Source organism: Prosopis cineraria, unplaced genomic scaffold, assembly GCF_029017545.1.
Source record: "Prosopis cineraria cultivar Desert tree isolate PC_DT_omini unplaced genomic scaffold, ASM2901754v1 PC4, whole genome shotgun sequence".
NCBI classification, from domain to species: domain Eukaryota; kingdom Viridiplantae; phylum Streptophyta; class Magnoliopsida; order Fabales; family Fabaceae; genus Prosopis; species Prosopis cineraria.
The window spans coordinates 9597393-9621496 of NW_026555335.1; the positions used below are offsets into that span (position 1 = coordinate 9597393).

Genomic DNA, 24104 nt, shown 5'->3' on the forward strand with positions numbered 1-24104 from the left:
TTCATATTCTATTTCATTAAATCATAATCATATGTGCCTTTATACCTTGGACAACATAAATTAAATTAACCTAAATTTCAATTTATTGAATAAACCATATTCTTATGTTACTTAAATTCTTGAAGTAAAAAATAGGGATGTTACAAACACTGCTTGCTATCCAAGTTGCGAGTGATAGAACAGAACAAACAAGTCTATATAGGTTAAACTACACTACAATTGCCATGGATTTGTAAAAATACAGTTCAAGTCTACCAATAAAATGCAGTAACACTTTGTTGTTGCCGTAGAGCATTGTCAGTAGTACCTATCTTCATGAGGCTGCATTTTCACACAAAAGCAAAGACAAAACCTGATCAGAAGTGAAAATCATATAATCTTAACTCTAATTTGATAAAAATTTGTCATACGAGATTGTAACTGCTCACATTATATGAAACAAGAGATTTGCAGTACTGAATATTTGTGAGAACCGTGCTGGTAGAACCACACACACTTTCTATCAGTGAAGCAGCGGATCTGTCAAGTTTGATTGAGCTTAGGTATTGGTAGTTTTGAGCAACAGCACCTACATGTGAAGACGACCTTCTCATCTGCATGACTGGTCTGTGACCAGTATTTCTTGTTTCCATTGAAGCTCTGGGCCTGCTTAATTGCCTCTCAAAGGAGTCTGGTCTTTGCCTGGGCGCACTATTTGATCTGAATTTGGCCCTTGATGATTCTGTGTTGGCCATATAATTTGGGACTGATGAGTTGTGAGAGGAGGTCACTGGGGAAGTAAAAAGAAGCTTTTTATCATCAGGTTTTGATGCACGGCTGCTCTGTGCTGATGGGGCTGGAGATGCCTTGTGGTCTTCTTCTTTTGAGTATGAACCATATGTGGGATAATGTGCTGAGAAACTCTGCTCAGAACCATTGTGCTGAGTGTAATTTATGGTGTTATTTCTGCTTCTGCCGCTGTCTTTTGATCCATAAGCATCCACCTTCACAATTTTGATGTTCTCTTCCAATTCCATGTCAATTTCCTAGTTACACAAAAACCCAGATTTAAAATCCAGGTTAATAGATGTTGATAGTAACCCCATTATGGCATACCGAGTTCATTGCAGACTTAACAGCACAAATCAGCAATTACTTAGAACTGTAAGTTATCAGTTTTTTTAACTACAGGTTCTTGTTTATCAGATTCAAAAGACAGAGCAGAGAAACAGAATCAAATTGAATGGGAGGATGAGTAGACATAGATTTTGAACTCACATCAAAGTCATACACATGCCTTATCAAGTTGCCTGGTGCTTTTCTGTGGTAAGTGGAATGTCTCTGATTAGACTTCGCTTCTGATGCCATTCGGATCCTCAGAGCACAAGCTTTGGCTTGTGCTGTCAATAAAGCTTCCATGCGTCTAAGAGTAGCCGAAGCCCATTTTCTCACCAACTCTCCCCTTACTAATGCCTGCAACTTCACTATTCCTCTCAGAGCACCCAATGCTTTTCTTGCCTGTTTTTCATTCACCGCAGAAATCACAACACAGACAAAGAATCACAGTGCTGATGAATGATAGGTCCTTAGCAGAAAATAACATACCAAGTAAGACCGAAAAGCAGATTGAATTTTAATGGCAGCAGCATCTTCAGTACTCACAGCTGTGATGCTGGAAGTGATGATAATAGCCAAGTGGCTGTTCTGCAAATTTTGATCAGCATCTGTGGCACCTGGTGGTACTGGTAATGTCGGTGAGACCGTCACGTTGGTTTCTGCGGAATTGAGTTGCTTGGAATTTGAAGGCCTACGGAAACTCCATCTACGTTTCTCTTTTGGGGTTGGCGTTTCAGAGGCAGTTGAAGAAATCTGATCATTCTCTCCACATTGTCTCATCTCTTTTTCCTCGTGTTTCTTCTGGGACATCAACAAGTTTCTTAGCCATTTCCTGGTCTTTCCCATCTCATCCAATCACTTGGGAGAAATCAACAACAAAAGATAAAAGCAGATCTAGTGTTCTTGTTGTCTGTATCAAGTTATTTTTCCTGACCTGTGATACTGTACTGCATTTACTGGTCCACTTGATAGAAATGGCTTATTGTCAATGAACAGCATAATCTCCTCATCTCTATATACAATCTTTTACCAAGTAGCATTTGCCGGGGATGTTGTGGTCACTTGCAGAGCGCGAGGCAGTTGAGAGGCGTCCCCATGGGTGATGTAAGGTTGTGATCGGAGGGTATTGTGGTAATTTCAGGCGTGGGTTAACGTGGGAAATGGGACGGGGTAGATCAGAAACCATGTGGATGAATCCCAATATCACATGCAGGAAGCATTCGTGGACAAGACTTGTATTTGTTGGGTTCCAGTAGAGCCCTCCTATTTAAGGATCCTGTACCTTGGAGGCTTGGACATCTCAGTGCTGTAGCTTGAATTGGACAACTCACTGGAATAACCTGCGCCGTACTCAAACCAAAATAAATTCTTTCTATTCAGTCTTAAAGTTAATTAGATCCTATTTATTTCTATATTTATGCATGGATTTTTATCTCTCTTTTTTAAATATTTTTAAAATAAAGTTACAAAGTATATGACACTCTTAGGAACACAGTTATGTCATGTTCAATATATGTATAATATTCATATTAATTATGATGGGCTTCCTCATGTTCTTTTTTATAAACTACTTGTAACTACTTCTCTGATATTAAGACTATTAGTTAAACTTGATTAAATATTAAACATGTTTACAACTTTTCAAGATCACCTTTAATTACACTAAAATTATGATTTTAGCTAAGAGTGACGGAGATAAGGATATTTTTGAAAATATGCTCACTAATATCTTTTTTAATTTGATAAGTAATCTTATATTAAGGACCGATGAATAAAATTTTATAAATAAGACTAAAGTAATATTTTTACTTTCACCATCATAAACGATACAACTTGATTCATGCTTCATGCAATGCATAATATCTACATCCAGTCATCACACAGAAGCCTTCTACTTATTACAAACATTTTTATAAAAAAAAAGAACTTTGTCTTTAATGTTTGTATTAATATTTATAATTTTTGGCTTATATACAATAGATGAGTCCTTTTTATATCAGATAAAGTTTGAGAAAAGAACATTGTTCACGGCCTCTTAAGATGTGACTTATGATACATTTTATATTTCGATAATAATGATCGAATAATTCAAGCTTCTTCATATCTATAAGAGGCCTTCTTAATTGAAACAAATATCTTACATTTATGTTTAATTTCTGAACTTTAGAGAGAGTATAATGTGAAAAAAGTATGGTAGCAATGAGATATACACTCTATCCTATATTAATCATCCAATATTTTGATTTAAGACTAAGATAGCCAACGGCTAGGTGGGCACTAATAAATAACAATATGCAAATATTATATAATAAATGAGTTATAATTAGAAGAAATTGTTAAATCTACATATTATTTCTACTCAAGAAATTCCGATTAACAGAAAGGGTGATGAATTTTATAAAGGAATATTAAAGTATTGTACTGAATAGTTATTCAAAAGAACTAGGACGCATCTCCCTCATTGTAAACTAGCGATTTATATAAGTTTTTAGAAATATATTTCATAGGCAAATTAAACAATTACAGGTGGCAGTCACATGGCATGCTTGCATGCTCTAGTTTGATCGGATCCGTGCATCACCTAAAAAAAAAATCTGGGCCTTTCAATCTGAGGCCCAGATTTTTAATTTTAATTTTAAAAATAAAAATTCATAATTTTTTATAAATATGTTCATCATTAATCTGGACAATAATAATTTAATTTGAGTGGCTCAATTTAATATTATAAACTTTATAAATTGACTATCTAGATGAACTATGTATAAAACAGATTCAATATTAAATATTTTTTTATTTTAATAAATATAAAATAAAAATAAAAAAAATTAAATCTGGACCTTGCAAATAAAAATGTAATATTAAATCTGAACTGTCTAAAATAAAATTTATTAAAAAAATTCATGAATTTTTATTTTAATAAAATTTAAATTCAAATTTAAATTTAAAAAGTATGGGTGATAAGTACTGTCGAGCACCGAAGATGGACGCAATTTGATCAGGTGTTTAAACTTCAAAGGAAACATTTGCCTCTGATATTCAACTTAATTCTTTAATTATGACTTAATGAGATTACAACACTAAGTAAGTTCCCCCGTTTATTTTATTAACAGGATTTTTCCACTTACGCTGAAAGAAATAAAAAATAATTAGGGAAACCTTAAAATAAACATATTTCGGCAGAAAATATCAATATCTTTTAAGACCTGCTCCCTTCGTTTAAAAATATAGGATATTTTTTAAAGAGTTAAATATTTAAAAATATAAGGTATTTTTAATCTTTCAAGATATAATCATTGTATTTTTTTTTTTTGAAGTGTATCTATTGATAATAATTTTATTTTCATTGTAGGGTGTTTAATGAAGGTAAATATAAAAAGATAGGATTAATTGAAAAGTAAATAACTAATTTATTGATGGGTGAAATTTTATTAAAAATATCTTATACTTTTTAATGAAAGCAGTATATCATTTTCGCCCAAACAAATATGCTGCCTTCCAAAGTATATTTCGGACTATTTAAGTTCATTTCTTTTATAATGTTCCATGGATACGGGTCTATGTTCTTACACGGTTTAATATTCACCTTTTAATCTCTCAATATTTATACTTATCTCAATACTCTCATTACATCGAGATAGATATTCTCAACTGTCAACATAATATATTTCTTATACATACATACATACATACATATATATATATAAAAGGTATACTTATAGTTATATGATTATTTCACATTAACAAATAAAAACACATCTTCTTTACCCTTTTAATTAAACTAGTTGATCAGCAGTAAGTTACATGGGATGTTATTTTTACAAATTCTTTTAAATGTTAAATAATGGTAATCAATACATTTTAAGTAGTTATAAACTCGTTTGTTTAAGATTAAAAAATAAGTATTAGATAGTTTAAAGATTTATTTTGTAAAATTTTATAACAAAATAGATATTATTCTATGTTTAATTATAATAATAAAAAATAATTATTAGTTAGTTATTTTTGAGCTTGCTTGTTTTACTTCATTTCAAAAAAAAATTACTTATTTTTTGAAAAAAATTATTTTGTGAGTTTTTATTATGTTCGTTTAAATTTTTTTAAAAAATAAGAATCTAAAAAAAGCAAATATCTAATTATTTTAAAAACTACTTTCAGTAGCTTATGAAAATATTTTAATATGGTAGATGAGAGAGAATATTTGAAATAGATGAGATATGCAAAAATATCACAAAATTTTAAAATAATATAATAAAAAATTATTTTTATAAAAAAAATTGAGAAAGATGTCATAAAATTTAAAAATAGCTAACTAAAAATTACTTTTTTTTATGATTGTAACTAAACATAAAATAATATCTGCTATAAAATTTCTACAAAATAAATCTCTTTTTATACAATTTTTAAATTATTTAAAAATTACTAATTTTTTAATCTTAAATAAATGGGCCCTTTAAATTTTATGATATCTTCTTTAATTTATGTTCATAAAAATAATTTATTATTTAATTATTTTAAAATTTTATGACATTTTCATATATTTCACCTTCTTGAAATATTCTCTTTTATCTCACATCATATTATTTCCAAAAATTATTCAAAATGACTTTTTAAAATAATCAAAAAATTATTTTTTTATTTCTAATTATTTTTAAAAGTTTAAACAAATATCATAAAAACTCAAAAATTAAATTTTTTTAAAAAAATATTTTTTTTCATAAAATAAGAAATAAGATGAAACGAACATGCCCTATAGGAGTAAAAAAAAAAAAAAAAAGCAAGGAATAACTTGTCGACCAGTAAATAATGTAGGGGGATAACATCATAGAAAAATTTTAAATACAGAAATAAAATGGATGCAACGATTTGTTTCACAAAATAAAGAAAGATAGATAAAAATTAAAAAAATATATATAAAAGTACAGGACCTCAAGAAATAGGTAGCTACCATACATAAATTTGATTATTAAAAATCTCCTTGCACACTGCGTAAGAAGTAACGTTTATGAGTTTTTTGGCAAAAAAAAAAAACATTTGTGAGTTTATTATCTACATTAAAAATTAACATCTTCAACTATTATCTATTTCACGCCTAAGATATAACAACATATAGTTAACAATGTCTAACAACAGGCATTAATAAGTATAACACAACACTATATATGCTTTGACTCAAGCTATTATTTATAGTCATAGCAAAGGATAATAAAACATGAAGTTGTCTTTTGTAAAGGATGGGTGAAAATTGAGAGTTAAATTATGAGCCTGTTGGTATAAGATTAAAAATAAATAATTTTGAGTAGTTCAGAGATTTTATAAAAATAGATTAATTTCATAAGTATTTTATAAAAAAACATATTATTTTATGGCTGGTTATGATGATAAAAAAAGTAATTATTAATTAGTTATTTTAAAAATTTTATGATATCTTCATTGATTTTTATTTTATAAAAACAACTTATTATTTGATTATTCTAAAAATTTTACAATATCTTTATGTATCCTGCATTTTTAATGATATTTTGCCTCAGTTATTGCATTTAATTATTTTCAAAAGCTATTTAAAGTAATTTTTTAAAATTGTCAGAAATATTTTTTTTTTTCAAATACTGATAATCTTGAAAAGTTTAAACAAACCTAATAATAACTTTTAAACTCTTTTCTTTTTTATTTACTAAACAAATTTCATGTAATCATAAAAGTAATAATATAATTTTGAGATATACTAAAGTGGGGTAAATTAGTAAATAAAGTTTATTTTCACATAAGTTATAATTAAAAATAATTTTTTAATCAATTTAGGGATTTGTTAGAGTGAGTGATAAATTAGATAAATTTTGTTTTCATATAAATTCTAATAAAAATTAAGTTTTTTATATTCTTCTTAGTATATGAGAAATTCTTAACAGAGTTAACAGATTAGATTAAACAGTGTGTTTTTCAAAATATAAAGGAGATATGTATAATTAAGATAAACTAAAACGATAGTCAGAGTATTTTACTTAAAAATTATTAAAATTTAATATCTTCAATCTTATTAAAATTTATTTAAAAAAAACACTGACATATTTGATGGCTAAAGCTTAATTACTTTTTTGGGCTAAGAGAATACTTGAAATCAACAAGCATACAAAAGATTTTGTAAAAATTAGAAGAACAAAACTACAAAGCAAAGCAATAAAACAAAGCCAACAACTAATAGCAAGTAGCAGTAAAGTCACCCGGCCCACACCCAATGCGTTAGTCATATTGGAAGATATATTCACATTCAAATGAGCCTCCATGACATCCATAGCCAGGATATTAGATAAAGCTAAGGAATTAATGGTGTTACCACCCATCTAATAGGTACACATTCTTATAAGTATTAGCGGTCAGGAGATCATCCAAATAATGAGATCGATATACAAATATCGTAATCGGACAAATAATGAGATAAATATCATAAATTCATTTAAAGGAGAAATCAACTGCAACATATTTAAGTTGAAATCAAATGAATATATTGGTGATGTTATTGCACTATCGTTTATTTTTTTATACAAATTTGAATTGGTGATTTTATTGTAATAATTGTAATCATTTACTTAATGAAATAATTTTGCAACAGATTTGCGATAATAAAATTTTCCAGAATATTGCAATTTATTCATAAAATACAATTAATATAATATTTTTAATAGATGTTTTCAATTTAATCATCAAATTTAAATTAATTAGAATTTAATTTTTGGTATAATCTTATTAAAATTTATTTCAAAAATTGACCTAATTGAAATGAGTTTAAAACTTTAATAAAAATGCATTAAAAATAAAAATATAGAAAATGGAAAAAATAATATACACATATACCAATAATTATTTGTGGTCCAATTTAAGGCAATTTATTTGCAATCACTTTGATGTAATTTAAAATTAAATAATACATTCATTATGGATTGACTATTTAAGAATTTTGCAAATTTGAATTAGTTACATAATGAATATATATAAATTCAAAATTAGAATTTCAATTTGAAAAGGAAAAATAATATGTTAACAGTTAAATAATTATATGTGATACTATTGACATAATTAATTTCCAAGAGCTTTTGTGCATGCCTGAATATTGATTTAGAATCAGTTATTTAGATCTAAATCATGGTTTTGGTTAACAAAGCCCAAACACCTTCATTTTCTTGTAATCAATTATTTGAAGCAAAACTTTATTGTACCTTAAACTTTGGGATGTGGCTAATCATTTTCACTTTTTTCAGTTAATTTCATTTACAATGTGTCAAATTTTTTACTTGCCAATCATAGCCTTCTACCTGTGTGTCCGATTTAACATGACACTAAATTGATGACTCACTTATAATAAATTTTTTCCTTTAATCATAATTAAGATGGGATTAAATATTTTATTCCTATTTAATATGTACTTATTACCTTCATCAAATGATAATCGACATATACTCATTACCTTCACAAAGATTGTAAATATAATACATATATATATATATATATATTGATACAATGGATTTGTTTATTATTAGAATAGACGCTATAAGTACTTTCTATGAATTTTGATTTGAAATGCTACCTTATAATTAGATATGATTTCTGAGTCAAAAAAGGTTTCCCTTACCATTATTAATTATAATTAATACTAGTTATTCATATCAATTAAAGAAGAGTCAAACCAATTTTTTCCTTTTCAAATAAGAGAGCCAAAATTGGCATTATTATAAACATTGTTCTAGTAAATGTATAAAATAGGCAATTTGTTCATTCACGTGGCTTAACTTGAGAAATTTACCAATCTTATGTGTAAGCATAATATTTCAGCAATTTATACCTTGCGATGCACAGGATGTTCTTGATTTTAATAAAAATTAATATTAAATAAATATTAATATATTGTACAATGTTTTAATATATATGTGCAATTATTAAATAGTAAATTTTATTCAAATATATCGTATAAATGAGATATTAAAATTTGTCATTTACCATCCTCTAATATATTTACATTACCATATATAAATACATTAATAAAACTTATCTCTCATGGTTATTTTTTTAAAATTAAAGGCCAAGGTTAATTACAATATTTATTGGATATAAGTAATGATGTGGACAATAGAAGTGTTCACGAGACAATAACAAGACAACCATTATCCCATGTTTGTAACAGAAAAATGTCAAGACTAAATTTTCACCCCACTTCTCATTCTTTCTCATTTGAAATTGAGCCAAATTCAAAAATCTCATAAAAATAATCATGTTCAATTTTGAGGGCATGATAAAAACATTTTAAGCATGGTCAAAATTGTTCTATTGTGTAAATTCCCCCTCTTGAATTTGACCTTAAAAATTTTTAAGTTTATTCAAGTTGACCTATAACACTTGATCCAAGTTATCTTATCTTAAAAAGCATATCTCCTAGAGAAAATGAAATAACTGAATCCCTTTAATAATGGTGCAATTAAAACTAACTTAAAATAAAATAAAATGATTAGAATTGGCTGAGAGCATGAAACATTTGACAACATAATTTTTTTATTATTTCATATAAAAAAATCTCATGCATAGATAAAGGTGGAGTTTTTTTTTTACTGTGAAAAGTGAAGATTTAACCTTTATTATATGCTTTGAGCAATTTATAACTAATTTAAGAATAAGTCAATGCATTAAACTCGTATAAATATTTATTACATGGAACTATAGGCAATCCTCAAACATGTTCAAAAGTATCCACTTTAAATATATAGACTCTTCTTATCTTTTCAAGGACCAACAATAATATAACAATCACCCATGACCCAAAAAAAAAAAAGATCGCTTGAAGCAAGTGTCATTAACAAAGATAAATCAACCCAATGTTGATCTAGCATCTCATAAGCCAAGAAGCAAGCTGCACTTGCTAGAAACTTCAAGCTATTACAAGATCAAAACCCCTATGCAGACCTTGTATATAGATTTTGAATCCAAATCTTCCTATAAGCATCAATGGAACTAAAAACCTTTGAGTTTTTGTAATCATCAACTTGAACTACACCCTTAACCACATCATTGGGTAAGCCACAAACCACATTAAAGTTCAAGTTAAACTTCCAACAACAATTGAGGAGCTTCTACTTATCCCAAATGTATCAGAACCTCCCGCTAGCAACTGCTTTGTTGTTTCATATACAGCAAACATGATAGCATTCCCAAGTACTTCATGCGCCATCGTTGGAACTTTGCCCTTAAATAGACCTCTTACTCTCCCTTTAAACCTTAAAACTTGCCAGACCACATTAAGGGGTCCTTTATACTTGACAATCAGATCGTAGATGTTATAAAACCTACAATAACATTTTGTACTTGCAACCTAAAGAGAGAAACCGAATTATTGGTAGATAAAGATATCTAATTATCTATATTATTATATAATATAAAAACTATAGGAAGCCGTATCATTTATGAGATACAAGTAATGGAGTTTTGTACAAAATTCATGCAAAGCATGAACCAACAGTCTAGACAAAAATTACTACATTTGGTGGGTTCAATTTGAAGGTTATGTTCATTATCTAAGTTCAACACAAAAAACTACCTCATTTGAATCAACGATAATTTAACAAAAGACAATGTGCTTAAGATATGCATTTATGTGCAAGATCAATAAGGGAAAAATGATCCGGATTGAAGATTATGTATAAAAATCATTTTTCACCCACAGAAAATATAATGGCACTTGTATGATCTCAAGTTTTATGTGATATCATATCAGCATTGATAGTAAACCAAGCTTCCATGCTGCATGTATACCATTGTAGCACTTAGTACTTTATCGTAAAAAATTATATATTGAAACTGCAAGCCTATATACAGTTTTGCAATTATTTATAATCAATTAAATACCTTAATTCATACTGTCTATCCAGCACAATAGATTGCTTGAAGAACTTATATGTCATCCAGATGCTCATTCTCTACCTTCCTTGTCTAGAGATTTGAACAAAAGACTCCCAAAATTCTACATACGATCATAGTTGCTTTTGTCATGAAAAACACCGCAAATCATGTGCTAAAAAGATCTTACGTAAGCCAGGATTCTCTTAAAAGTGTCTCTAACTTCCAAGCCTAGGTGTTGAGGAACTTAATGACCATATACATTATATTAAAAAACATAATTGCAAAGACAAAATACAATTACTATATGTCAATCATTATTATTAGAATTGAAAAAGTTATGAATGACTTACAGTTTTGAAGTGCCCCAACTTAATTTATTATAGTCTTTAAAGAACAATTGTTTCTTTAATATGATTTAAATGATATAAAACTCAAGTATTTGAGTTTGGATAGCATCATAGCATCACCTTTATGCTAAAAAAGATAAAATGATATAAAGTTTATATATTAATAGAAACAAAATAATATTTATATAAAAAGAACTTCCATAAGCATTACATAGAGACCAATAACCTGACAAAAAAGACAAAGAAATTCCTTTCATATTAAAATTCATCAACCATTTTAAAACAATTAAACTTAATTGCAACACTTTCTTGAAAAAGGGATTCATCAATTGACCAAAAAACATTATGTTACTCTTCCAAATAACAAAATAATGAAACATAAAAAAAATTGATTGAGGAAGTTATTATCAGATTTGTGAGAGTGATCTCAATCAACTTATTGATGTCAAGGAGCAAGAATAGGAAACACCCGCCATCAAAGAATCAATAGGGGCTAAAACCATTGTAAAGCAATGTGAAGATGGAGAGAGAAACATTGATAGGATGGATGATGAAATCAAAGAGGGAGAAAAATATGTGAAGGTAGAGAGAGAAGATAGGGTAATGGTGGCCATATCATACTTTATCATTGCAATTAAATGCAATTTGATTTCATTTTGAAATTGGAAATTCAAATTTGAGAGAGACAATGAGGGAGAGATAGAGCTGAACTCATCTAATTGGCTAAAAAAATGAAAAGCATTTGGATGCAAAATTATCTTACCTAAAAAATTAGCACATTTTGCAATTTATTTATAAAATAAAATTAATATTATTTTTTTCAATAGATATATTCATTTTAATCATTAATTTTAAAATTTTTAAATCTGAATCCAATCTTATTGAAATCTATTTGAAAGATATTCATGTTATTTAAAATCAATGGACTTGATCTTTGCGTTTTAATTATTTTTTTGTTATTGCAAATTGAAAAAATCAATAAAATTTATTTTTCCGCATATTTTCATTATATTCAGACAAAAAATAATTAAATTTATTTAAATTTAAATTCAAACCCAATTTTATTAATATTTAATTTATTTAAAAAGTATTGATACAATGTAAAATCAATTAATGCATTGACTATTTTTGGGACCTTTCAAATTGAAGGAGGAATCAATGATGTGCAAGGGGCTTGATATTCTTAAAGTAATTATCAAATACTATGAAAAAAATAATGAGTTAATCCTCCATATGTGTGCTTTGGCATCTTGATTATATATATAGATTAGTCAATTGATTTTAATAAAAACAAAATAAATAAATTAACGAAGTAGAAGGAAACATTTGGATCTTGAAAACAATCATTAATTGTTCTAGATATCATTAAAAAGAGAAGAGGAAAAAGAATAATAAAATAAAAGTAATCATTTTGGGAATTGAGATCAATGTGACCTTTATCATATATATGACTACTTGACTGGAGATATCAATCCCTTTCCCGTTTTTCATTAGTCCATACCCCATGCATAGTGAGTAAAAGATCTAAAATCAAATAAAAATCTTGAGAAATAACTATGCAGATTTATCCAAATTTAAAAATCTTGATAAATCTCTTTATTAAAAAGAAGAAAGAGGCATGACCAAGGAAAGTTATGTTGAATGAATTCTCCTAAATTTCAGATTTCATTGTTGTGTGATCTTTTTATGAAAAAGGCTTTATGGCTAAGAAAGGAATTTTAGAGTTAATTCATTAAATGGTTGCAGATATGGTAATGGTCTTGTTATTATTGCATTAAAGGACATATATGATACTGATCTTGGAGATGGTGTTGCACTCTCTATATAGTATTGAGGAAGGAAAATTGAATGCAGCAAAGTTTGAAAAAAAAAAAAATGAAGGAAGAGGGTGGCGTTGAAAGATGGAGGAGGGAGTGTACTCCGAAATTTTTTTCTTCTATTATTTGAGAATTTTATATTTTAGTCCTTAATGTAAGAGTTCAATCTTCTTCAATTTCTATTGTCTCCTATATTTATTATCTTTTTTCTCAAATTATCCTTCTAGTTAGATTCTTGTATGATGTATGAGTTACATTATCGATAATGTTCTAAATTCCAATGTAAATGATTAAAAGGAATGGTATTTTAGGAAAACCAGAACGCTTTTTTTTTTTTTTTACAAATAACTAACTTATTCAATTTCTTTGGTTCTCATGAACTAGTTAGCTAGCTCTTACATTTATATGGGAGATTATACTGTTTAATCATTATTATCTGTCCTTGTAATTGCTTGGTTTTTCTATGGAGTTGCAGCATTATATGATATCTCAAATTATTTATTTATTAATTTAGGTTAGTCTTTTATCAACAAATATCTATTCATATTTTAATAATAATTTACTTTAAATTAACAATAATTTATTTAATTTTTTTAAATTTTAACAATAACTAATTTTTGACTGATATAACTTTCTTCTAATGGTCCTTAATTACTATTTTTTCTTTTTATTAAATCACTAGAAACACAAATTTATCAAGAATCATTTTAGATTTGATCTCAATTATCCATTTTTTCAAAAATTTCAGGCTTATTTCAATTTTAAATCAATTAGAATAAAGAGTAAAATAATTTCTTAACTTTCAAATGTTGAAACAACAATGATTTTTTGGTTAAAAAAAAACAATGGTTATTAATATTTTTTGGTACGAAAGTTATTAACAAAAAGATGTTTCGACGTACCCAGGCCCATTTGAATTGGGCCTGCCACGAGTGAAGTCCAGCAAAAATATCAAGCTTATTTCTCAAAGATATGATGACCAGTTGAAAGTGAGAAGACTCGTGGAAGACGCAAGTGCCACACAAGTTGAGTGATCTGATTGTGCAAGCCGCAGAACTTGGCTTGTAAGAAAGTTTCAGAGTGTTCTTCAGTCTTCATGCATCCCTCTCATTCGTCCGCTCCCATTCTCGCCGATGACTTCGAAACGGGAAATTTCACCACCCAACTGCAAAGAGTCGATTCGGCCGTAAATTGTACTGTATATTGTTCATTTTTAGTTCCAGTAGCAGTGTTATGATTGTTGAAATGCTCGATTACGTTTCATCTTCTTTGTTGTTCCAGCCTTTTCAGCATTTTCTTCTTGTTTTTGCAGTTTCACCTCCGAAACCGCTTTTGATTGCAACGCCTCTTGAAGCGGGAAATTTCCCCCTGTTCTTGTACCTCCATGGCTACCTTCTTTACAACTCCTTTTACTCCCAGCTTATCCTCCACATCGCTTCTCATGGCTTCATTGTCGTCGCTCCTCAGGTTAGTCCTCATTTCACCTTGGTCTATGAACTACTGATACTTATCAAAACCTTATCATATCTCTTGTTTTTGTTTCACGGATTGCGTGTTTGTATCTTGTTTTGGTAGTTGGCACTGCTAGATGCGCTTTTGAGAAATTTATTAGCTGTGTTTGTTGACAAGCAAATAATTCATTTGTTGTGTGCTTTTGTAGATAATTTAAGTAATCAAATCATAAAAACAGGAGCCCAGCCGAGGTTTTATATAATATAGTCAGAGAGAGACAGAATACTTGAAATAATCGAAGAGAAAAGGAGAAACAAGGGAAGATAAGTTAAAGGTGGAAAATGAGCTCTCTTTTAATGATAAATTGATTGCAGAGGATCTCGATTGAATCCATTGAATATCAGAAATCAATTTTTTTGGATTGGTTTACTTCAATTATTTTTTATATTGCATGGGCATTTACTGGAGACATGGCACACAAAGTAACTAACCTACATGATTTACAGTTTATTCAGATTATTTGCATTTCATTTCATATCAATACCGGGCGTGTTACATTACAGTAAAACCCAAAATGATGGAGTGTTCAGTTACATATATACGAGGCTTGTATCCACTAACGTACATAGTTGTTTCTTGTTCTGTGATGACAGTTATACACAGTGGCTGGACCAGACATAAGCAATGAGATTGGCTCTACAGCTGCAATAACAAATTGGCTAGCTGAAGGGCTGTCAAAATTTCTTCCTCCAAATGTAAAACCAAATTGCAGCAAGTTAGCACTTGGAGGCCATAGTCGTGGAGGCAAAACAGCCTTTGCTGTTGCTCTTAAGAAACTAAACACCACCACAAATCTCAAGTTCTCAGCCTTGATAGGCATAGACCCAGTTGATGGAATGGACAGAGGAAAACAAACCCCACCTCCAGTTCTCACTTACAAACCTCATTCTTTTGATTTTGATATGGCTTCCTTGGTAATTGGATCAGGCTTAGGTGAGCTCAAGAAAAACCCTTTGTTCCCTCCTTGTGCACCCAAAGGTGTGAACCATGAGGACTTCTTCGACGAATGTCCCAAACCTTCTTGGCACTTTGTTGCAAGGAACTATGGTCATCTTGACATGCTCGACGACGAAACAAAGGGAATTATAGGCAAAGCTTCATATTGTCTTTGTAAGAATGAAGAGTCCAGGAAACCTATGAGAAGGTTCGTTGGAGGGGCTATTGTTGCATTCTTGAAAGCTTACCTTCTAGCTGATGATCGAGACTTGATTGCTATACGCGACAGGCCCCAGAATGTGCCGTTGGATCTCAAAACTATCGAATGTTACGTTTAATATAAAGGATTTACTTTATCGTAACATTTATAATAAATAAACAGCAGAGTTTATGTAAGAACTTTATGCGTGATATTATTACGTGCTCTCTTCATTGAAAAATGTAAGGCATTATTAATTGAATCTCATTTCTTAATAAAATAGTTACTTATATTTAAACTAAAATTATCTTTTCATATTTATCTCTATTTAATATGATATTTCAGTCTAAAATAAATATAAAATAATTTATTTATTAGGGGCATTCTAAAAAAAAGATAATAATTATATCTTGAAATAATAAAAATATTTTATATTTTTTAACATATAACCTTTCAAAAAATACTTTATATTTTTTAACTGGAGGAGTAAATGTTATGAACTAGTTTAAATCTGCACCAAAATTAATCTCCAGTCAATTGCTTACAGATTTGATGAGTGAAATTACTAGTTATCAGACTTCTCTCAAAGTACTAAAGTTGTGTCCGAAACAAAAAAAATCGTGGAGTTTGAATTTCAGTTAAATCAAAATTAACAAAAGTTAAAAAAAAAAGAGGTTTTAATATTGGAGTATTTGATGGTTGTCAACATGAAATTTAAATACGCAGACGTGGCAAATATATCTCATTGGACTAGGGGGATAGAAATTAAAAAAAAATGGCAATAATGAATCCTTGTGCATCCAATACATTATTTATGTAATATAAACCTTACACCAGACACGAGTTATGAATTGTAGAAGAAGTTTTTGAGCAATATTCTACGGCATCATTTATAAGAAGTTTTTGGTCAAATTAATTAAAAATTTTCAGCTATCTCAGCGGCTCGCCGCTGTCATTTTTATAGGGCTTGCAGTTAGAGACTAAACTAAAGCCTAAAAAAAATATAAGAATGACAGCAAAGTTTCAAAAATTTGAATTAATGATAGTTTTTTCAACAAAATTTTTTTAAAGAGTAAGTTATAAATAATAATTTAAAAATTATAAGTAAATTTTTTTATTATAATCTAAAATTTATATTTAATATTTAAATACTTTTTAATAATTGAAACTTTTAAATTTATAATTACCTGAATTAATATTTTTAATTTGTTTTTAAAAAAATTTTGTAAGAAAAAATAGATCCAGCCCAATGAACCGAACGTATAATTTTTTTGGGCCAACTGGACCAAAAAAAAATGGTTCTGTTACTCATTAAAATAAAAAAAAAATGAATCCCTAAATCCGAAATTCGTCAATGAATCTTCCCCTTTTTTCGTCTGACGGGCTTCTCTCTGCAGCAACAGCGCCTATCACCACCTATCTCCGTCCTCTTCCCTCATTCAAGGTCACACTGTGGTGTGGTGGCTGCAACCATCATCTGTTCACCTTTTTCTCGTTAAAATGTCTTAACTTTCAGTTCGAAACGGAACTTAAATGTAAACAATAGTCGCTTCCCGGCCCAATTTCTTCCCCTCATCTCTTACATTGGAACGTTTGATCCCTCGTACTGGAATTTGGACTGGGGACTCATTTGCCAAACTATATCAATAAACTAATGAAGCCATGTGGTCGTTTCTTGGTCCTCTTTTATGCTGTCTGCAACGTCGTTTTCAGTGTCGAGAAGCCAATTCTTGTCTCAAATTCAGAAGTTCATACCGAAATCTTGGAAACAGCCCACTTGCCAAGTTGATAAACAAACCATTCCTAGTGATGAATCTATGACTGGCTCTCTTCATGCATCTCTTAGAGAGTTTGCAAGACAGAATCAGTTATCAAATGCATTCAAAGTATTTTCTCAAATCCAGAGCCATCCATCTTCTTCTGGTTCTTTCGACCTTGTATTACATCCTATCAACTCTCTTCTTTTATCTTGCATCAACCTTAAATCATTGTCACAAGCTAAGCAAGTTCATGCCCAGATTATTTCACTCGGTTTTGATCAACACCCCATTGTGGTTCCTCGGCTTATTACATTTTATGCAAATGTCAATCTTCTCGCTGATGCTCACATTGCCACTGAAAATACTAGTTGTTTCGACCCTTTACCTTGGAATTTGCTCATCTCGTCCTATGTTAGAAATGGGCTTTTTTCAGAGGCTATTTCCGCCTATAAGTAAATGATGAATAAGTAGGTTAAACCATACAATTTCACTTATCCATCTGTCCTTAAGGCTTGTCTTACTGGCATGGAGGTTCACAAGTCTATCAAAGCTAGCTCTCTGGAGTGGAGTTTGGTTGTGCACAATGCGTTGGTCTCCACGTATGGTCGATTAGGGAAAGTGGAGGCTGCCCGTGGTTTGTTTAATAGTATGCCCGATAAAGATTCTATTTCATGGAACTCTATGATTGGGATTTATGCCTCTAGGAATATGTGGGAGGAAGCATTTCTGCTGTTTGAAAGCATGTGCGAGGAGAATATTGAAGTGGGTATAATCACGTGGAACACCATTGCTGGGGCGTGCTTGCGAACAACCAATTTCAGGAGGTCACTTCGTTTGATTTCTCAGATGAGAACATCTGTTTGTCATTTGGACTCTGTGGCAATGGTTAGTGGATTAACTGCATACTCTCACATAGGAGCCTTTAAATTAGGAAAGGAGATTCATGGACGTGCAGTCCGAACTTGCTCCGATGTGTTTGATAACATAAAAAAATGCATTAATTACTATGTATACTAGGTGTAGAGACCTTAGGCATGCATATATGGTCTTCCATAAAATAGAAGAAAAAGGTGTGATTACTTGGAATGCGATGATTTCTGGATATTCTAATGCGGATCGATATGAAGAAGTGTCCTTCCTTTTCAGAGAGAGATTCTGTGAGGGGGTTGAACCTAGTTATGTGACCATTGCAAGCATTCTTCCTCTTCATGCTCGCATTGCAAATCTACAGCATGGAAAAGAATTTCATTGCTACATCATGAAGCGTGAGGACTTTAAGGACCTGTTGTTATTGAGGAATGCTCCTGTGGACATGTATGCGAGGTCTGGCAAAGTATTGGAAGCTAGAAGGCTGTTTGATTCACTGAATGCAAGAGATGAAGCCACATATACTTCTATGATTGCTGGTTATGGTATAAAGGGAGATGGAGAGACTGCTCTAGAACTATTTGAAGAGATGTGCAGGGTTGGGATTAAACCTGATAAAATAACAATGATTGCATTTGTATCGGCTCGTAGTCACTCAGGCCTTCTAGCCCAAGGAGGATTGCCGTTTAATCAGATGACAGATGTCTTTAGGGTAAGTCCTTGCCCGGAGCACGGTGCCTGCATGGATAATCTATTTGGGAGAGCCGGTCTTTCAAACAAAGCAAAGAAAATTATAACTGGGATGCCCTACAAGCCAACATGCTGCCATGTGGGCCACTCTTTTGGGAGCTTGTAAAAATCATGGAAATACAGAGATGGGGGATGGGCTGCAGGGAAAGTGCTAGAGATGAAGCCTGATCATTCAGGTTACTATGTATTGATTGCCAACATGTATGCTGCTGGCTGTTGGAGCAAACTAGCACATGTGAAGACATATATGAGAGACTTGGGTGTGAGAAAGGCTCCTCGTTGTACTTGCGTTGCTGTTGGCAATGAGTTTGCTCCTTTTTCGGTGGGGGATACTTCCAACCCTCGTGCTTCTGAGATTTACCCCTTGATGAATGGGTTGAATGAACTAATGAAAGATGCTGGTTGTGTGCGTGGTGAGGATTTTGCTTCACCTGAGGAAGATTTTGAAGAATTGAATGCCCTTGGAAGTTTATACTGATGAGAATTACTTGCTATTGTGCATAAATTTAAGACAACTATTCTTGCACTCTTATGCAGTTTGTTTTACAAACCTATCTCCTATTTGTAAGGCTTGTGAAACCAAAGTTCTTAAATTGGTTGCTGGATCAGGAACTACTATTGAAGCTCTGAATGGCAAAACTCTAATGGGAGTTTAGTTCCTAATAACCATTTTGCTTCCATTACATCCTAGCTCTTTACTGTTTGCCTCGTTCGCTTAAATATTATCCACTATTATTCACATTATTGGATTTGAAATTATATATGCACCTTCTGAGGATAAAAAGTTTGAATTTAACTGTGTAAGTTTTCCTATTATTATCTCTATAAAATTTAGGTATAAACTTCTTATACAAAATTATTCCATGGCATAGTTTCCTTGATTAGCAAGGGTTATTCATGTGTATGAGTTAGTATATTTGCTTTTCTATGCCTCCCTGCATTTAACTATTTCCTATGTGACTATGCCTTATGAAATCACACAGTCGCTTTACAAGGTATAACTTGTGAGTGGATATAAGATAAAACCATCCTACATTTTGCTTTTTTGCCCGATTGCTGTGTTAGTTTGGGCAACTGACAAATATCAAGTGCAGTATTGTGCCTTTATGAATTCAGATGTAGTGCTGTCAAGTTTACAGTACTACATGTCTCAAGCCTTACTAGGTAAAAATGAGGTATTGTATGAAATTATTTTTTCATGATCTTTCTTGCCTCCCTCGGTGAAATAGTGTTCTGATTTATAATAAGTTGTGCTTGCGTGCGTGTAATATGATACAACTTTTTACTTTCCTGTTGTCAAATCATATTCTTATTCTTTCATGTTACCTTTTCTTCAACAATTTAAATTGCATATGAATTTCACATATTACATAAAATCTGAAAAAATAAGTTGGATTGTCTAAATTTTATATTGATACATGTATTAATTTTTATTTCAAATATAATTATTACATTTAATCAATTTTCTTAAACTATAATTTTTTTTCTTATATTTGAATATTGAAGAAGTAATCTTCTGTGTTATATGGCCGATGGATGAGATATAGAAGATTTTATAATATGATAATTTGCTATGCCAACGGATGGGCATTTGGTCTAGTGGTATGATTCTCGCTTTGGGTGCGAGAGGTCCCGAGTTCGATTCTCGGAATGCCCCATTTTAAGTTTCTGTTTTAATTCCGAATTTGCAAATAATAATTCATGATGACTGTATTAACGTGGCTTCCTATATATTTATTATATATTTCATATTAATGTTAATTACGTACCCTGAATTGATGTCATCTCATCATCCTCGTCCTCATATCATCAAGCACGACAAAAGCTTAAAACTCAAGCTGGGATCAACAAAATGACAACCATCTGAAACTTGTAAACTTCATTATATTCATGCATGAGATTGTGATCCAACAATTATTTTCGAAACCTCGGGCGATAATATCAAACTATGTAGCCCTTGTTCTTAATAGAAACTGCATAACCACGCCAAACCCCAAACACAAACACAACAATACAACGTCATCAAGATTAATAAAGAACTGAAAACCCTATATCCAGAGCTTCAGAATCAAATCTGTCTCCGAGTCGTCGTCGTCGTCGTCAGTAGGAACCTGATTCTTCAGCATTTGGAATAACAAGCTCTCTCACCCTTCGAACCACTGTGTTATTCGGTTCTTGTCAAGGTGCTCGACGGTTCTGATGAGCCGGAGCAGGGATGACACCTGCCGGCAGCAAAAGCGGTTGCTCTAGTGAGCCGAGCAGACATCACTGCAAGCTGCTCCTGCGGCGATATCACATTATCATTCCTCATAATCAGAAATCTCCTTATAGCAGCGGTGGCTCGACGTTGCTGAGTTGCCTGTGTCGTCTGTGAGCCATCATAGAAGAGTCCTCCTTCAGAGTGAAGAACAAGGTAGTGATACAAGTGACGTAAAGCAGCCTCTCTGCCCAAGACAGGAGAGTCAAGAATGGAGGATCGACGGATATGATTTCTCGCGAAAGGATGGTAATTAAGCCGGTTTGAAGAAGCCTGTTCAGTTCTGATAACAGGCCTTGCTTGGGATTGGCGACCACCATAGTTTGACAACTCGGAATACAGATCCCAAATATTGTTGCTGGACATGGTTTCAGGTGAAGATGAGGAGAGGATTTGGTGGCATTGAGAGAACGTTGCACCTATGTGCGTATGTCGGGGATGGATATAGTTCTCTTTTTATAGGCCAGGGCTGATGGCATATTAAGATATTTTGCTGACAAAATTGTTGTAAAGTTGAATTTTGGGTAAATTTATTTTTGTTTCAATGATTCAAATATGTATTGGTGTTGTTTTTTATGATAACTAAGAATTTTGTTACATTTTATGGTATCCTGGAATCGTTTTATACATTCAGTAATTTATTCAGTTACATGAATACTTTTGATATCACGGAATCAATTAACAAATTTAGATAGATTCGGATGATTATTTCTGGAAGAGTAAGTCATGTTCTGTTCATCTGGTTCTAATTACGGATTCTAATTAAATTCATGAAAAAAGTAAATCAACAAAGTAGTCAATTCAAAGATATATATGCCCATAGCCACGTAATTAAGCTTCAACAGTAATCTATATAACTTCATCATTATCACCAACAAACATTAGTTTCAGTCCTAGAGCTATGACTGCTTAAATAAAATGTTTATAGTTTGAGTTTATGCAAATAATAATAAAAAATAATTATATCCATATGGACTTGAAAGTATTGAATAGTAGATAACATATTAAAAAACTTTCTCAATTACCATTATCCTCGATAAGATTGAGCTCAAAGGCTAGTAAGCTTGGTAAACCGGTCCAAATCTTCTCCTTGTCCTCTTTCTCCTTTTTCTTCCCTTAATCCCATCTCTACTTTTAAATGATAAAATATATGGTTCAAATTTAATTATTTTATAAAATAATTATTATAATATCATATAATTAATAAATAAATTTAAAGTGCTAAAATTTTACCAGTACAGCTTTACTATTCTAAACTGTGACTAATTTTTTTATAAATTAAAATCTTTTATTTATTTTCTTGCAGTTATAAATTGTCTAGGTCAAATTTTAATAATTTAAATTTATTTTTTAATGCAATATTAGAATAATCATTTTATAAAACAATTAGATCTAAATCATTTATCCTTTATCCAAGGGTAGAGATAGGATGAAGACGGGAAAAAGAGAGAGTGGGATGAGAAGAGGATAAGCTTCCTAGTAAACCCTAATTGACCCAGTCAAATCAAGTTGGGTTAGGTTAGATTGGCAATAAAGAAGGGAGGGAATCAAGCCAAAAAATAAAATCATATTTATTTACAACTACATGAACACTTATGATATCACGTAATTAATTAACAAATTTAGCCATATTCAGATAATTATTTCTTGAAGAGTAAACAAGGTTCTATTCATCTGACTCTAATTTCATATTCCGATTAAGTTCATTAACAAACTAAATTAACGAAGAAATCAATTAAGGGATATATGCCAATAGCCAGTTAAGCTTCAATTAATGGACTAATCTGAGTAACTTTATCATCATCACCAACAAATGTCAATAAAGAGTTATGGTCGCATATGAATGGGATCTGGATTTGCATCCATATGAATGCAAAAGATACATTTGGGAAAGCTACTCTCAATAGGCCGACCAATGCTTAAACTTGATAATATTTGAATCTGATTCAATAGTACTTAATACTAAATAATGTATTAAAAAACCATTCTCTCAACAAGATTTTGATTTCATAGGCTTATAATCTTTGATAAACTACCCAATCGAATCGCGTTGGGTTAGGTTAGCTGGCAATAGAGAAAAAGGAAAATCAAGCCAAATTTATTCACAAGTACATGAACATTCAGCATATCAATTAACAAATTCAGCTAGATTCAGATAATTATTTCTTGAGATTTGTCTGCCATTCCAGAGTCCGATTAGTCCATGAACAAAGCAAATTATCAAAGAAATCAATTAATTGATACATGCCAATGGCCACGAAAGCTTCAAAGGAGTAATCCATATAACTTTACGATTATCACTAAGAAGCATTAATCCTAGTGAAAGGAATTATGGTGGCTTAAGTATGTGATCTCGAGTTGGAATTTATATAAATGCAAAAGAGCTTCTAAAGAGCTATTTTCATATGGATTAACAATATCTGAATTTAACAATACTCAAATCTAATTTGATGGTATTGGATATTGAATAATGTATTAAAAAAACTTTATCACCATCCTCAAAAAGATTGAGTTCATAGGCTAATGAGCTTGATAAACTTGATATGACTCAATCAAATCAAGTTAGTTTAGGTTGGACTGACAATATAGAAGAAAGGGAATCAAGCCAAATTTGTTCACAAGTGTATGAACACTTTTGATATCACGTAATCAATTAACTACATTTAGATTTTTTTTTTCCGAAAA

At 30.8% G+C, this 24104-nt stretch overlaps 2 protein-coding genes, 1 non-coding gene and 1 pseudogene across 4 annotated transcripts; 3 read left to right on the forward strand and 1 right to left on the reverse strand.

Moving 5' to 3' along the window:
• Nucleotides 1-217: 217 nt before the first annotated feature.
• LOC129307883 (protein IQ-DOMAIN 19-like) lies at nucleotides 218-2043 on the reverse strand. 2 transcript variants are annotated; one of them, XM_054948823.1, is made up of 4 exons: nucleotides 1642-2043; nucleotides 1258-1497; nucleotides 429-1025; nucleotides 218-321 (listed from the first exon to the last, which is right to left on the reverse strand). In XM_054948823.1, exons 1-4 carry the CDS (start codon nucleotides 1939-1941, stop codon nucleotides 298-300), a joined length of 1161 nt encoding a protein of 386 aa, XP_054804798.1. In that variant the 5' UTR covers nucleotides 1942-2043; the 3' UTR covers nucleotides 218-297. The 2 variants fall into 2 exon arrangements, with proteins under 2 accessions (XP_054804798.1, XP_054804797.1); XM_054948822.1 differs by having other exon boundaries at nucleotides 1585-2043.
• Nucleotides 2044-14153: 12110 nt separating this feature from the next.
• On the forward strand, nucleotides 14154-15997 carry LOC129310125 (chlorophyllase-2-like). Its single transcript, XM_054951989.1, has 3 exons — nucleotides 14154-14331; nucleotides 14451-14605; nucleotides 15244-15997. Exons 1-3 carry the CDS (start codon nucleotides 14235-14237, stop codon nucleotides 15922-15924), a joined length of 933 nt encoding a protein of 310 aa, XP_054807964.1. The 5' UTR covers nucleotides 14154-14234; the 3' UTR covers nucleotides 15925-15997.
• Nucleotides 15998-17473: 1476 nt separating this feature from the next.
• LOC129308823 (pentatricopeptide repeat-containing protein At1g71490-like) lies at nucleotides 17474-19640 on the forward strand (annotated as a pseudogene).
• A 1107-nt stretch (nucleotides 19641-20747) lies between these two features.
• TRNAP-UGG (transfer RNA proline (anticodon UGG)) lies at nucleotides 20748-20819 on the forward strand. Its single transcript has one exon. It is a non-coding gene; the product is annotated as a tRNA-Pro (tRNA).
• The last annotated feature ends 3285 nt before the right edge of the window (nucleotides 20820-24104 follow it).

Coding starts and splice junctions, on each gene's coding strand:
- LOC129307883 (XM_054948822.1), bottom strand. CDS start 1,941: ATGGGAAAGACCAGGAAATGGCTAAGAAACTTGTTGATGTCCCAGAAG. Junction 1,498..1,584: donor CTGCTTTTCGGTCTTACTTG/GTATGTTATTTT, acceptor AATGAAAAACAG/GCAAGAAAAGCATTGGGTGC. Junction 1,026..1,257: donor GGCATGTGTATGACTTTGAT/GTGAGTTCAAAA, acceptor TTGTGTAACTAG/GAAATTGACATGGAATTGGA.
- LOC129310125 (XM_054951989.1), top strand. CDS start 14,235: ATGCATCCCTCTCATTCGTCCGCTCCCATTCTCGCCGATGACTTCGAA. Junction 14,332..14,450: donor AGTCGATTCGGCCGTAAATT/GTACTGTATATT, acceptor TTGTTTTTGCAG/TTTCACCTCCGAAACCGCTT. Junction 14,606..15,243: donor TCATTGTCGTCGCTCCTCAG/GTTAGTCCTCAT, acceptor CTGTGATGACAG/TTATACACAGTGGCTGGACC.